General features: G+C 38.1%; 1 protein-coding gene across 1 annotated transcript in view; it reads right to left on the bottom strand.

The window, feature by feature from the left end:
• Nucleotides 1-2,726: 2,726 nt before the first annotated feature.
• The window catches only part of LOC117877601, a 100,464-nt gene continuing 86,489 nt past the window's right edge, over nt 2,727-16,701 (bottom strand). Inside the window, exons 17-20 of the mRNA XM_034770788.1 lie at nt 16,009-16,092; nt 14,158-14,281; nt 9,320-9,410; nt 2,727-7,197 (exon numbers count right to left, since the gene is read on the bottom strand). Of these exons, the coding sequence (XP_034626679.1) occupies nt 7,123-7,197; nt 9,320-9,410; nt 14,158-14,281; nt 16,009-16,092 (374 nt within the window). The 3' untranslated portion in view covers nt 2,727-7,122. The remainder of the gene's footprint in view (nt 7,198-9,319; nt 9,411-14,157; nt 14,282-16,008; nt 16,093-16,701) is intronic.

Raw genomic sequence — 16,701 nt, 5'->3', positions numbered from 1 at the left:
GCCATTCACTGCTGGCCCTTGCCCCAGCACCTCTGACTGGTGGGGGATGGAAAGAAACAGGCTTTAGGGAGTTTCTTTTGGGAGTCCCAGCCAAGTTGTTATATAATGCAGGTTTAGACACGTCGCGGATCAGCTCCAAAATCTGCCCGGTATACAAGAGAAAATAGCTCGAGCCGATGTTCACGTTATTTAATTGCGGGGGGGGCGTTTGCTTGTTTCTTTGGTTCGTGGCTGGTTCATCCCCCTAAACAACATTGCTGCAAAAACCAGCTTTAATCGAAGTGGTTTTAAGGGATTGATCTATTTCTAGGTGCAACTGCACTGAGAAGAAGTTTGTGGGAACTTCTCGGATAAACTGCAGACAAACTTTCAGCCAGCCAGCCAAACGGCAGAAGCATCGATTTCAAGGATGCAGAGTTATGCTGTGTGTGTTTTTTAAAGGTTTATGTTTCAAACATTTGCTTCCCTCCGTTCGATCGCCAACCGCAGTTGGTAAAGCTAAACCAATAGGTACGTTTCGGAGTGCATTTTCAGAAAAGAATAAATTGTTTACTCCGCATAAAGGATCCCCAGGTTTAGTGAAAATAAGGAGGGAAATCGGAATGAAGAACGTTACAGAAAATGAACAATATAAAACCCGCCTGCCCAAATCACCAGATTACACTTAAATGCATCGACATCCCTAGAGCAGGCGGCGAGGGAGGCTCCCTTGCTGAGGTACAGTAAAGATTCAAACAGAGAAAATGGAGAGGGGCCCTTTTCTTATTCAGATTGGTACGCACAATTACAACTGACGAACATGGCCCTTTTCTTTTGCTCACTTGTCCGCTACTGCCATCTCCTCGGGTTTCTTCTCCTTTCTAGACAAGCAGCGTGAACCCTGACATCATTTTATCCCAACAGAATCGCTGCCGAGAAGATGCGAATATCCCTTGTCCCAGAAATCCCTCCTTCTCGCCTTTGATTCTGCACAGAAAAGAGAAGATCGACCCAATCCTGAGGCGCTGAAGACCCGTGTCTCCCACTGAAGTCAGAGAAGGTGCTCGGCGCATTGCAGAACTGGCCCCGGCGCTTCTTAAATCCTTATTCGGTGTTTAGAGCAAGAGCCAAATTTTAGCCCAGGCCAGCTGCCCCTGTACACCTGCGCCGCCTCCTCCATCTCTTCTTCGGGTTCAGCTTCCCCCACTTACTGCACTTCACACTACACACCCTCACCCTCCTGCACCATTTCCTAGCGGCTGAAGACGCTCTCGCAATGCCAGTGCACCTGAGCAACTGAAGACGAGGCATCTTGGGTCGGATTCTGCAAAGGGCTGATGGCCCCCAACGTTAGGCTCAGGTCCAAGGGGATTGGAGGGCGCTCGGCACCCTATAGGTGCTCTGGAGGGACAACCCTGATTTGTAGCATCCCCATGACCAAAGGAGGACTGGACTGAAGAGAAAGGGGGAAATAACAGCAAATCCTCCCGCTGCCCACTGATTTCACCGGTATCTGGAGCAGGCACGGAGTTTCCCCACGCAGGATCACAGCAGAAATGGCTCCATTTATACTAAATAAGGAGGCGGCTCCCTAGAACCCCACTTACACCCCACAGTCCCCCAATGCCTTGGCTGCATATTCCCCCACCCCATAGGGCTGATTCTCCTGCCTTTGTCACATCAGAGTAACACCTGGACACTGCTGGCAGGAATTCCTGCAGGTTTTTTCCCAATTAACTTGAGGTGCTCAGCAAACAAGGGGAGGCCTCCGGGGCCCCTAGGGTCTCCCCCGCAGAAGTAGCGTTAGGTTGAATGCAGAGGGAGCGGTAACTCCTTGGTTAATACTAATGTTTGCACTCTGGATCATCTCACTGTTTAGTCAGAGACAGCCTTTGTTTGCTTGTTAAAGGCCATTTAGTTTTAATCCCCAAATTGTCAGAGTCCATTACAAGTAAATCCGGGACGGAAACCCAAGGTGAAACCCAAGAAGAGAAGTGGGGTGGTCTCCACAGGGAGAGGAGGCTCAAAGCCTTTATGCTCCTGAGTTTCAAAGGAACAAAGTGAAGACTGTGGCATTACTGCACTGAGTAACCCCCACACCTACAGAGCAGTGAAGCACCTGAAGCATGAAAAAGCAGCACCTTTCCTGACAGCTGGCTTATACCGAGGGCTGGAAAGCCACTGGAAGGCATCAGATGAACAAGAAATCAATGAAATGTAGCATTACTGCTCCCAGCCCAGACACATGGCCCCAGCGCAGCGATGGAGATACAATCAGATAACTGCCTCAAGGCAAGGCTGCTGAGAGATTTCATTTATTAATGCTCATAAAGTTTTAGATCTTTGGATAGAAGGTGCAATGTAACTGCTTATTATTACAAAAATATACATTTAAACTTAGTAACTTGTATACTGATAACATTTTTCTTTGTTAGTAAATAGACGATTACACGTATTTTGAAAAGCAGCAAAACCTTTCAAGTCCTGCATGGAAATCTCTGGTTGAACACCTATATTAGGCTTTTTCTAACTCTGGCTCCTGCACGCCTAATCCCTTTCAACCAATAGGGGAGCAAAACAAGACATAAAATATATACTTCAACACTTCCCCTTTCTATTCTATTTTTTAGTAAAACAAAACAAGGTGTGTTTATATTACTTGAAGTTGCCCATGGTTTCTGTTAAACATAAACATAAGAAACTAACCTCTTGGAAATACACATTTCTCCAGAAAGAAAATACTTTAGTGAAGAAAAAACATATTTGTTTAATTTATTGAATTATAATTAACATTTAAAAAGGCACTTTACCTCTAGTCCAACTCTAGAACACACTATTTTTCCATCCTGTTTTGGATGGTCATTGCAGTACATAATCATTCTGTGCATTGTTTAATGGGCAGATTAAATTGTCACAGAAATGGCAAAACTATCTCAAAATATTGGTTTTAAATATGATAAATTGTACCATCTGTTTTGAATGTTAGGGACCGTGCAACATTTTAGGATATATTTTATTTTGAGAATTAGAGCTGTCATAAGAAACAGTAAGAATAGAAAGCTCAGAGGCAAGTGATAATTTACAATTTTTAATTTAAATTACTGTGTTTTGGAGATGGGTTCATAGATTATGACACAAGGAACCACTGTGATCAACTAGTCTCTGCTCCAGTATAACACAGGCCACAGAACTTCCCTGAATTAATTCGTGTTTGAACTACAGCACCGTAGATTTTGAGCTACAGCAGGTGTGAACAATTCCCACCTTTGTGGCATGGACTCACATCTATTATGTATGAACTCCCTGACACTAGGAGGGTGCCTACAAGGCCTCCTGCCTAGAGCCAAACAAATTTCCATGGAGTTTCATATTAATCCCTGTTTCCTTGCCCTCATGGCCAGCAAAAGACAGGAAGAAAAAGAGTTGGAAAAGTAAGGCTTTGTCTACATCAGAAAGTTGCACCAATTTAACAACATATATTTAAACTAAACGAGAGCAAACACACTTGTTTTGATCAGTTTAAATCAGAAATTGGGTTGCGCTACACTGAAATAAGCTTCTCAAAACAAGAGTACGCACACAGGAATTTCCACTGATTTACACTAAATTGGTTTAACATCACACTTTTAGTTAAACTAGTGCAACCACTCTTGTGCAAATAAGGCCTCAGGTAGGATAGGTTGGCTGTTTATGGGCCCACACTTATTTTCATGTTACAGATGGCTGCATAAGAACCCAATGCAAAGCTGAACAGCTATAGTTTGTCTAACCTGAGAATGCCACTCTCATAGACAGCAAGGGCAATTATCAATACCATCATGCAACCATCAAGTTTGAAAAAATGTGATGTCTTGAAACTGTTCAATAAGGATTCAAATTGAAGAAATGTAATTAAAAATTAAAATAAAAAGTGAAGCCTTCTCTCTCCCATGGTGACAATGAAATGGTCTGTTGGATAATCCGTTGCACAAATAATGTTTGTCCTAATATAGGGGTTAGAATCAGAAATAGGCCTGACCTGCACTTTCCAAACCCTCAAAGACTGAGGAGCAGTTCAGAATACAGAGAATTTAGTGATCTTGTTGGTTGAATATTCCTTGGTACTTTAGAATGATGGTAAACCCCTAACTATGCTGGTTTATCCCATCCTTCAGAGTAACCAAGCTATGGAAATATACAAGAAGACTGCTCTGAGAGTCACTCTAATAAGTGGGAAATATTATTCCAAGTACTGGAGGTCATTTGCAAATTCTGTTTGTAATTATTCAGTCTTCATTCTAGATGAGGAAATAAATGCAATTTTAATATAGCTTTTCAGGTCAGTTCTGGATTATTAAGATAGGTACAAATTCATGAATTAAACTAACTATTGCACAACTATGGTGTTAGGGCCAAGGAATAACATTTATGTCTAAGGGATTTTGACACATTCCCCAAGGAAATATTATGAAAATAAATGCCACTTGGTGCAATCTAGTGTGTTGCAAAAGCAAACAAATAAACAAAACCCAACCATAGATCAAAGTTATCCCTATTGGGGATGGTTTAGTGGTGTCTGGAGGGGTATAAACTCCAACAGAGACAGAGAAACCCCTTTCCATCCCCTACCCCATCAACATGAACACTGCATGGTTTAATTCTTGAACAAACTGTGCCTCTGTTGTATAGTTGTGAATGGTCTGCACCTCCCAGCCAACAGTCCACCACTACCAGTGGGTCTAAAGTGTTCATTGTTTAGTCGTTCAATTTTCATATTAACCAACAGTGAATGTTTAATTTGGTACAGAACTGGGTGAGATACAATCCAAAGTGGGAACTGAACCAACATGCAAACTCAGAAAACGTTAAAAAAAACCCAAAACAATTAATATTAAAAACCTTTCTAAATTAAGTTGCAATTGGAAAATATACTAAAATAAACTATTTAAATTACTGAAATATCTAGTTTTTTTACCCGTTTACTTTCAATATCAAAGTAGTTGCATATAGAAATACAAAATCACTTAAACAGCATAGGCTGTATATGTTTGGCATAGCCATGATTTCCATGACCAAAAATGTCATTTTTAGGGTATTATAATAACATCATGGGGCCAGATCCCCAGATGGTGTAAATAAGCATAACTATTAAACTTTACTGAGTTGCACTACTTATACCAGTTGAGGGTCTAGCCCATGGTCCTTTTTCATCTTAGTCTGTCTGCTACTGAGCAAGACTTTCTTCCATGAATTATTGTTATTAACAAATTTGACTATTTGGTGGGTTTTTCTGTTTTCCTGTCTTAATATGGTTTCAGACTATTGATGACAGCTGTTTAACACTTTTCTAATGGAAAAGAAATGTAAACAATTTAAATATTGTGCAACTCCCCTCCCCCCAACCTTTTTGAACCCTCATCCCAATGGTCTGAATTTTCCATATTTTTCTGTGACAAAGCCATGGTTTTCCCATTTTTGCCTTTACAACCAGACTTAATAATGATGTACAAATAATACTATATATGACTAGTTGACACAGTAATTAGTATATTATCTTCTTACATTCTGTTTAGGTCACAAGGGAAAAGAATATGGGTGAAATTCTGTCCCCATCAAATTCCATGTGAGTTTTGTCATTAATGTTAATAGGGTCAAGATTCCACACATGATGTCCTCAACATAGTCCTCAAATGGACAAAACCACAATGCAAACTGGAAAAATTCAGTTACAATCCTTGCTAAAGATAGGCTAGCAAATGGAGAACAGTGATAGAACGGATTAGAGCTCAGAGGCACTGCCAAAGATTTCTGATGAGGCTTATAAAGCACCTACACATCATTCATAGTTGTAACCACTATTATTAAAGTCTCAATTTTATCAGCACTAAACAGTTAATAAATTCTTCTGAAAATAAAGGAACATACTTTTATATTCAGAAATGTGTATCTAAACATTGTCCACTAAGAGATTTAAAAAAAACCAAATGTACATATCTTTCTGCTGTGGTAGGAGATACAGAGAATTATCAGGCCTGAATCTCTATTAGGCTGAGTTTCTTTTCAGGGAGCTGGATACAACTCCCTAATTCACCATTTGGCACCAGCTCTGATGCAGTGTACTTTGGGGAAGCTGAGGATAGATGGAATACAGTGCATATCAGACATGCCTCTTTTCTGCCCCCAACATGCTCCCCGTCCAGGGTTGTGGAGAAGGGTGGTGCAAGGGACAGCTAAACTGATTCAGCACCTGCTGGGAACTCCTGTGCCCTAGGGGAATCTCCAACAGAGGTGATAAGTCCAGATTCCATCCCTTTTGTAGCACCACACAAGAGAGAGTGGGGCATCAAATCTGGCTGTTAGCGTTTTTTCTTCTTCAAAATAATCCACATGACAAGAGCTCCATTTTGTAATTACTTCAGTGTTGTTCAAATAAGGGTTATAGGCAATGAGAGAAGTTGGGGATAGAAAACACTCAGCTTTCTCTCACTGACTGCAGAATACCCTGAAGTATAGTGGTCACCATTCAAAGTCAATATTCACCATCAGTCACCACACAGTGGTGCTTGAGTTACTGCAGCTATATACTGTCCTAATTAGAGGGAAAAACTGACCTCAGCTACCACAGTTTGACAGTTGTTGGTAAATGGTGATTTTTTCAATAGACAAGCACCAAGTTATCTGACTGTTCTGTATAAATAAGGGATATACTGTGCAAGATCACAGTGCAGACTGAAGGTGGTGGACTTGAGCAGTTAAGAGTTCAACAATATTATTCCTCTTAATTATTAAGAGTTCTAAAGAAGGACGGAGAGGAGGACTGGATCAAAAGGTAGTTTTCATTTTGGGAGTGTGGTTGTCTGGTTATCTCACTGTAAATTTTTTATTTTTTATTTTATTGCTTTATTATATTTTACAGGAAATAAATTAACTCTTTATCCAATGTACTAACTAGACAGGAAATGCTATTAGTCACAGACAAAGCTACTTGTCTGGTAATACTCAAAATATTCACTTTTCTGTGCCTTACAGTTAAGCCTGAGAGAGAGAACTGTCACCACCACTTTAGTTTGCAGTTTCTTGAATTTGACTCAAGAAGCTAGTTTTTGTTTTGCATGTTTGTTTGTTTGTATTCAGACTTTTAAAAACAGATGAACCCAAAAATCATTATTCTATTAAGGACTTTAAATCTGGAACATTTTTTATCTGGAAATCCAGTAACATCTGCCCAAATGCCTTGCCCTGTAGAGAGAACAAAACAGAAAATAGATTGCATTGGATGAACCAAATATCTAAAATTAAGTTACATATTTAAATATACCACCTTTACAAAAATACATTTTAAATTAAAAAAGTTGTTTGAAACAAACAGGATATCAGACTTCTACATTACATAACATCCCTGAACTTTGGTGTATTCAAAGTCTGGATCTGAATTTTGCGGCTAAGCCAATAGCCAATTATATAATATTACAACCAGCTTTTAGGTAATTTCCTCAACCCTTGAACTGCAAATCCACATAGGAAAAACTTACGTGAGTAGCAAAGTCAAACAAATAAAAGGAAGAAAACCTAAGTTAAGTTTTTTAGCTTTTACTTAAGATTTGCAACCATTTAAACTTTGGTAGGTAGAGCTAAGCTTTTCCAGCACTTATTTATTTATTTAAATTACTGCATACCAGAGTTCAGTGAGCTAGATCTCTTTGCTTTATAGTTTTTTTTATTTAGGACTCAATTCTGACACCATATTCATGTTGAATTGTATTTTATTCTGTGAACCGTACAGATGATTTCAGTGAGACTACTTGTGAAGTAAGGTATTTCTCACCATGAGTAAGGATGGCAGAATTGGGCTGTCAACACCGTGTGTGTACTGTTGGGGCTTTGTGCACAGTTAATGGAGGTATTTCTGATCTTTAATGTCACTTAATATTTGGGATGTAGGTTTTGAAAGTGCTTTTTTTCATGCATCCCCAATAACATGAAACTAATGCACATACAAAGTTGGTCTCATTTCTACCATCTGGGTTGTACTTGGAAAAAAACAGTATATGTGGAGTACAATGTGAAAGCTGTTGATTTGATTTAATTTTGGATGATCTGACTGACTCCTGGCAAAATGTTATCCTAGTCTCTCGGTCAATGTTGGGTCCAGCGCCGCCTCCTATTTTTTTTTTTCCGCTTTTTCAATAATTTGATATTAAAGGAACTTTCCAGGCTAAAAATCATCCTTTATTTATTCACATCTATCAAAGAGCCTATGCAAGGTTTCTGGGGTGGCGTAGTCAGGCAGAAGGTCACGGGATCGTGGGGAAGTAGATGAGGAACGCAAAGAGCGGAACTTTTTACAAGAGCTGCAGAATAGTTTAATGTGCATTTCCACTCAGGATCACAAAGGCACAAGACTCTCATCACACCCATAACTTATAGGCCACACCCCTTGTGACGAGAGAGTGCCACTGGACGTGACAGCAATAGCAAATTATGCTGGGGTTGGGAGACTTAGGAGTATGTCTACACTGCAGTTAAAAAGCTATGGCTGGTCTGGGGCAGCTGACTTGGTCTTGCAGGGCTCAGGCTATGGGGCTATTTAACTGAGGTTTAGATGTTCAGGCTCTGACTGGAGCTCAGGCTCTAGAACTCTGTGAGGTGGGAGGGTCCCAGAGCTCTGGCTGCTGCCCAGCCCCAAATGTCTACACTGCAGTTAAACAACCCCTTAAGCCTGAGCCCTGCAAGCCCAAGTCAGCTAGCATGGGCCAGCTACGGGCATCTAAATGCAGTGTAAACATACCCTAACAGACCTCCTGTGCCTCCATCTTCCCTTTGCACACCTACACAGGATTAACCAGAATTAAACCCTGGCCAGCTTCTCAGTTGGTGTGGATTGGTGTGGCTCCATAGAAGTCACTCAAGTTACACCTATTAAATATTGGATCAAAATCAATGGAGTTACACCAGTTGGAAATCTGGGGTCCTATGTATACCAGAATACACTCAAAACCAAGTTGTCTAGTAAACACTTGCTCTCCAAAAATGTGACCACATTTTTCTGAGTAGCTAAATTCATTAGTATGTCAAAAACACAGCTGACACATCACAAAGCATGGCAACTTCACCTTTCATAAAGCCTGCAAATCCATCATTTCACATGTAAAACCAAATCTTTTCCACTAACTGAGCTATGCATCACTGCTTAGTTTTCAAACTTGGAAGAATGAATGAGAGACTATGTTTTTGTGAAATTAAAAGGTAGCTATCAGTCAACAGCAGATTATTACTCCATCCCAGTGTTGGTTAAAAAGAGTTTGTGCAATACATAGTTATAAAAAATAACTAAAATCAAAATCAATGCCTGCATACATACCTGTGGGTCACTTCTTAAGGATGCAATACCGCCACCACCAAGGGAATTTTTCAGAACAAAGTTTAATCCATGTATTCCTGGCAATTCATATCTTTAAAGGTAAGATTTAGAATTATGTTCGTTTTACAGTAGATTTAGATTAATTTCTAGTGAAAGGCAGCATTTAGAAATTGAAGATCCAAAGTAATTTTTTAAGGACTGTGATGATGCCCCCATTTTGATTCAAGCACACAAATCAGAAGAAAAAAACCCTAAAACTCCACCTTAATAGTAATAAGGTAGGATATGAACTTGGTTGGTCTTTTCTCATTAAGCTGTACAAGAATTTTGATTATATCATGTCCCAACATTAATAAACTAAGGTTGTTTTCTGTTAACTAGGTAACAACTGTAGCCTAAGTTTGATGGGCAAATTGCAAAGTTTTAGTGCAGGGGCCAATTCAAACAGAGGGATTATAGTGTTCAGAGTAGAACCATTTGAATATTTCATAGTCCTGTTACTGAAAAGTATCTGTACAGTAATTACTCAAATCTCTGATATTTCTTTGGCTAAGAATGGCTTTTAGCCAATCAGGAATTCATATGCTATCAGTTACTGAGAAATAGCCATACTATGATTCTGCAAATCAGACATCCAGAACCAGTTAGAATGTAGGGAATTTTATTGAATTAAAAATGTAGATTAATTCTTCCGCAATTCTTTGGATTTGTGAACTTTGATAAAGGAAAACAATTTTGCTTAGGATAATAGATATTCACTTAGAAGAGCAGTTAATGGCTTATTTACTTCAAGGGCTTTGCAATAATTTTTTATGACAACATTTCTAGCTACCATGAGAATTACAGAAACTCTATGGAAGGCAGTATTTTCAATATCTGCGGGTCCATGTGTTTGTGCATACAAAACACAACATTTGCATGTGTACAGTAATTAATCAAATCCTTGAGCTTTCTTTGGCTAAGAATGGCTTTCATCCCACCATGAATTCACACGCTATCAGTTATTGAGATACTATGAGATAACCACACTATGATTCTGCAAATCATGCATAAAATTGCAACTACTCTATTCAGATGCACAAACAAAAGCACCTGGAAATATTATGGGTACATTTGTGGAGGTTCAAATGTGAACATGCTTAAAACACAAAAAGTCTGTAATGATGGATTACAATGCACATGCAGTTATATTACATCAACAAAAATACATGTTACCCAGTGTATTAACCTAGCATTGATATATACTGTAATTGTGTAAAATCTAAAACAAGCCTAAGAAAAGATTATATATTTGTACAATTCACTCAGTATTTTTAAAATCTGCTTTTAAACAGCAGAAATCCTCCAAAAAACAAATAAAAACACGTCAAAAAACATTAAGATTGTGACAGAAACTAATAAAATGAAGAAAATTCACTGTTCTAACTGAACTCCCATAACTAGGCACAACGGGGTGCCTCCTTAATTACTTCCTCTAAAGTGCAGTGCCTCGGTATTTCATTAGAGATAAGACTTTTCTGTGAGTTCCCAGTTAACTTTGGCCACATTATACTTTGCGTGTATTTTTGCTTAGTGAATTTATACATCAAGAGAAAGAGAACACTCTTCCTAGTTAAGAGTGAGCTGGAGGTGAAATGATAGGTTTCAGAGAAGTGATGTTTGTGTAATAGGTGTGTGGTGGAATAATATAGGAGGTTGATTATTGTGCATTAAATATATGGATAGAAATTACAGAGGATTTTGAGTCTCAGTATGTAAATAAGTATAGTTTTCTCATTGCTTAATTTTATGTAAAATGACTGCTAACGTTTAGTAAACATACATCTGACAAGTATTATCTTTTTGAACATGGGAACCCTTATCCACCGGGAAAGAAAATAACCCTGGCTCAAAGTGAGAGAAAGAAACCAGAAAATGCTCACAGAGCAACTTTGTTACTCTCACTCATTCAGGAAAGTAGAGACCTCAGAACTGTAAATATTTTTAATCTTGTTTCCTAAATTGAGCCATAATTCTGAATAGAACAGTTTGTGTGTATGTTTCTGATATTTTCCTTTACTATGGATATATGTACAATTAGAAGCATGCAGAATTAAAAGTGATAAAAGCTAGGTGCAGCTGAAGTGCTGACAAGAGGCTCACAGAATGTATCTGATTAATAGTGTAAGAGGGTATATAATGAGCTAATTAAGACAAAAGAGAAGGATTTCATTAGTTTGAGAAATAATTTATTATTTCCTTTTGAAGAGAGGAAAACAAAGTTTATTTCTACAGTTTTATGCTGTATTTCTAATATCTTTCTTTAAATAAATATGAATATGAATGTGCATTGTGTTGTGTATAAAGCACTGAAAAGTGTAGTGATTCACAAATAACCCTCCATTGGCAGTCTGGGGGGGGGGGGCGGTAAAGTGACTAGCAAATCTTTTACATCTCTAAGTTTTATGATTCTATATGTACTACAGTGCCTTGCTAACAAATTCACACTGCTTTCAACAGCAGCATTGCTCAGACCTGTCTTTTTGCAGAGTTCCAGAGACTGGCATCCTTTTCTAGAGTTAGAACTAGTTTCTGTGTGTGAATGTTATATCTTCCTTGCTGTCAGGAAGTATATCCAAATTTGTCTGACTATTCCATTTTGAGGTTGCATATCACATAGAGAAGGCAAAAAGTACAATTAATTCAAGACAAATTTGCTTTATAAGGAAAAAAGCAAATTCCCCATATTGCTAGAAATAATACCTTTGTTGTTATATGTTACCCCAAACCCTGAAAGCTTCAGAATGTGTGCAATTACAGGTATAATCTAACAAAAATAATTTCCCTTCTAGGCTGTATGCCTATTTATTTTACAAGCCTTAAAGAAATGCCATGAAAGGGAAAATGCTGTTAACCTCTGATCTGCAATGAAGTAGAGCTGTGGCTAGAACATTTTTTTTAAAAAAAAAAGTTCAAAAATATTTTGGTTTTCAAATTATAATTTTCAAAAAGTCATTCACATTTCCATATTTCCAACACTGTTGGTTTAAACAGCAAGAGTGCTTGGTTTATTTCTAGTTTTCACGTTCATAAAAATGTGTTGTAGTCTAAAAAGAAACTTTCAGATCTGAAACATGTGAGCATAATCCTTATAATCTTAAAAAACACTCTATAAAAGGATCCATTATTTTCCCCAGTAGCTTTTCACGCTACTCACAGAGTCCCATTATCACATCATTAAAAGAAGCCCAAACCAGAGATGATCTAATTAATCAAAATAAACGGTTGCTATCCAGAACAGAGGGAAACTTTAGCCTCTGTCTGTGAACATAAACAGCACTAAGAAACAAGCAAACCTCTATTAACTAAGCAGAAAGGACAATGCCAGTGAGAGTTGTTTGATGTATGAGCAATTCTTGTAGCAGATCTATTAAATGTGTAGCATTTTCTCATTTTTGTTTCCCTCTGCTGAGTTATGAAACCATTTTTAAAATTAACACAAAACGTTTATCAGTAAATTCATTTGGTAGCACTTAATAAATAGCAGGTGAGATTCTGTGCTGTCTCTCTAATGAACAGTACAGAACTCACAGCCTGGCAGGAGGGTGAGTGGGGGTGTCACTAAGGTGGACTTTAAACCTCCTCCCAATCCTGAGCTGCTCCAGGAACTAGAAAGGCCCTTGGTGGAACTTAGACAGATAGAAATATATAATTATTTTGAGGACTGTAGTCTTTGCAGATGGCTATAGAATCACCCCCTTATATAGAAATGGATTCCTAAGACAGTTATTGCAGACTGACATGTTAGAGGCCCCACAATATGAGATAATATGGCTTCTTCACCATCATAAGGGTTAACATTTTACTTTCTTAGCTTAGATTCTAGAATACAGTTCTGAGGCAACGGATTGATGTTATGACAAATTCTTCAACCATCAAACACATGGGGGCCTGATAGAAAGCAGGAAAACCACCACTGCAGTGTACCCTGCTCTCTGGCAGAGGATGCCCTATTGTGGATGAAAGCCATATAAAGTGTTCAGTTTATTTTTTAATCCAGGAAAGGAACCAATCTGTGCTCTTTCCTTTAAATGCCAAATTCAAGTATGTAGTCTTTTGCCAGAGTGTGACCGTTTATACTGGAGCAGAGCTGGTTGAAAAAAATGTCAACAACTTTTTTTTTTTTTAAATCGCAAATTCATTGGAGTCTCCAGGTTTCATTTAGACATTCCAATGCAAACCATGCAAGGTTCCATTAGGCTTCAAAGGCTACCTGGTTTCCTGTCAGCTTGTCTGCCTGGCTCCCCCGTAACTTGTTTGGTAGGCTGAAAGCCTGGAAGTCCCGGGTCCCAGCACTAACAGGTCCCCAGGGCTCTCAGGATCCCCAGTTCCGGGGCAGTCCATGAGATGGACTGCCAAGCTCCAGGCCAGCCTGCTACGTGGACTGTCCCAAACCCAGGGCTTGCAAGGTCCCATCCCCTGGCCTGGCAGGCTGCTGGGGCTCTGGACAACTCTGGAAGCCTTGTAAACTAAATGTTATTTTGGTGTTTCTGACACAAAACTTTTCCAGATTTCTGTTCTGCAGCGAATGCAGACATTTTGGGGTTTTGGTTTCAATTGGAACAAAATCAAATTCACAAATGGAATTACCATTCTCTATCCAGCTCTATACTGGAGTTTTTTAAGGTGGAGAGTGCCCAGCCTGTACATTTAATTATGCCATGCAAATGATGTATGCATACAAATAAAAGATTGCAAACCTGAATTTATGCATCTTTACATTAAAACAACTGAAAATTATTTCTCTCCTGCCACAATGCCTGGATGTGCTAATGTGGACAAGTCAGAAAGATACACACCTTGTGACTAACTTCTCTTCAGGTTGTTCTCTCTCTAAAAGATGCTGGAAATAATCCTCCAGAGCCTGAGCAGTTAACGTTTTCTTTAGGTATGGATAATAGAGGGGATGTCGTGCTATCACACCTGTAACATGTGACACAGTTAGTTAGAATACAACCAATTTAATCACGTTATATTTTTATTTTTCAAAACTGACTAAGATCACCTGTCATTTGAAACTGTGCATATGGGTCCTTGTTAATCAACAGCTACACAAAAATAGCTAGAACAACAGATTAATGCTCTGCAGTGGAATGGAGGTCTAACTAGGTGCATGACATGTAGGAATGCTGCCAAGCTGTGTGTTGCTATTGCAACTTTTTTTCTGGTTGAGGACAGCCCTTGCCAATTCAGGAAGGATAAAGGACAAAGGGCAGGTAAAGGGAGTGTGGTTCTTTCCCCAGGAGTAACTCATGAAGTTTGGAGAACGCATTATGATTATCCCTCATAGCATGGTAGGATCAGTCATGGAGGTAGAAGATGTATCTATGGTTTTGCCCTCTCCATGTATGAGATCTGTTATCGGGGCGGACATAGCTCCATTGTTCTTAAGGTATAGCAGTTTCCCAAAAAGCTGGTTTAACTCTAGAGTGAAGCTGAGTGTCTCCAGTGGATCAGTCAAGCAGAACGTTAGCGTCTCATACTAATTCGGTTGCCTAGACCGACCTTGGGATTTGCAGACCTTGATGTTACTTTAGCTCGGTAGAACAAGGACTGTTATTTTAAATTTCATTGAAGAAATATTGTCTCTGAATATTTCAAGAAAGTCCATGAATTATGTCTTTCATTCATTGTTTCACAATGCTATGAAGCCACTGTGTGATGTTATACAACAGAAATCATCAAATTCCATCACTATTGAACACGAAACAATTGTACACACAGGGAGAAGAATGTTGGTCTCTTTACAAATAAATTAATAAATCTACTTTATCAGTCATAGTGTGACACCTTTTAGCAAATCAAATCCCAAACGCACCTTTAATTCATAATGAGCTTTGAACATCACACACTCATCTTCCAACAAGTAAGAAAGCCATTTGATGCTTGCAAAAGTAAGGAACAGAAGACATTTTTTTTTTAAATGTAAAAGGTATCTAATCAATATAATGAGTTTGCAGCACAGGCATACAACACTTCTTGGTGTCAACATGTAATTAAAACAATTACTTACACGTAAATAGAGATTTTAAATTTCCAAACTCTATTTTTTTAAATTTATATATACACATAAATACATACAAACACACACACACATGTTAGATGATTTAAATGGAGAAAAAACAGTATGTGATCATGTAATTATTAATTTAAGTGCATATGCACAAGAAAATAGAAATAAGGTTGCACAGACAACTTTAATTCTGGCATTTCCTAGCTTTTGAGTTCTTAACTTTGCAACAACAACATTCTTTTAACAAAGGGTGTGTGTGTGTGTGTGTGTGTGTGTGTGAGAGAGAGAGAGAGAGAGAGAGAGAGAGAGGTATTGTATGCAATACAATATACAGATATTTTATATGTACTTTATATTTAAACACATATTGGATAAATGTCAATTAACTAAACAGCTAACACACTCTCATGGATTTATTATTTAAAATAAACTACAGAGAAGCAAACGTATTTCATTGAGAGCACTTGTACTGATGTTACAGGGTAGAAGGAAGGAATCACATTACGGGGGAGGTTTTCAAAGGCACAAATGACAGTTCAGCACCTATTACTGAAAGTCAATAAGAATTAGGCATCTAAGTTGCCATTTGTGCCTTTGAAAATCTTCCCTACATTACAATATTAGAATAGAAAAATACCTATATTTGCAGAGTTGCCTTTGTCTCCACTTCTAGTATAAGCAAGATCTTCTAAACAATATGTATGTGGACCACATGGCAGATCTGTGTAAAAATACAAAATAAATTATAAAATAAATAAATAAATTGTACATTTTGATGGAATAGGTGTCTTTGAAGTTTGTGTTTTGTGTACTTCTCTAGTAGTTCCACTAAGATCAAGTTATAAAGGTTATACTTTTAATTGTGTAGGAAATAAGGATTTTTTAAGTGAATAATATTGTATATGTTTTAGTATTATAGTCTATTGGAAATTTATTCCTTGGAGAAAAAGTGCAAGTTAGTTGGAGTAAAAGTGAATGATTGAGAGGATTAATGGTTATGGGAAAATGATTGACCATCTTAAATGTTCATTTCTAGACTTTCTAACATTTTAAGTTTTTTCACATTGAAGTTTCCTAAAGGTGTAACATTTGGGGGTGGGGAAGATGGGTTACCTGAACTCCATTAAAACACACTTTCAAACTTCACTCTTTTTGAATAAACTTTTTTGTGGGGCAATGCACCTCTCTGGTTGTTTTGGCTGAATCTGCAACCCCATGAGTCATCCCACTTGTAGTCATTTGTACCTATTTCATAGTTGGTAAAGAAAACTAAATGTAGTGCTCCTTTAAAAATTAAAATATCACAGTTTTTAAACTTATTTGTTGCATG

Source organism: Trachemys scripta, chromosome 5, assembly GCF_013100865.1.
Source record: "Trachemys scripta elegans isolate TJP31775 chromosome 5, CAS_Tse_1.0, whole genome shotgun sequence".
Taxonomy (NCBI): Eukaryota; Metazoa; Chordata; order Testudines; family Emydidae; genus Trachemys; species Trachemys scripta.
Note: the sequence above shows the minus strand (reverse complement) of the source record. Positions and strands in the feature narration are given on the sequence as shown.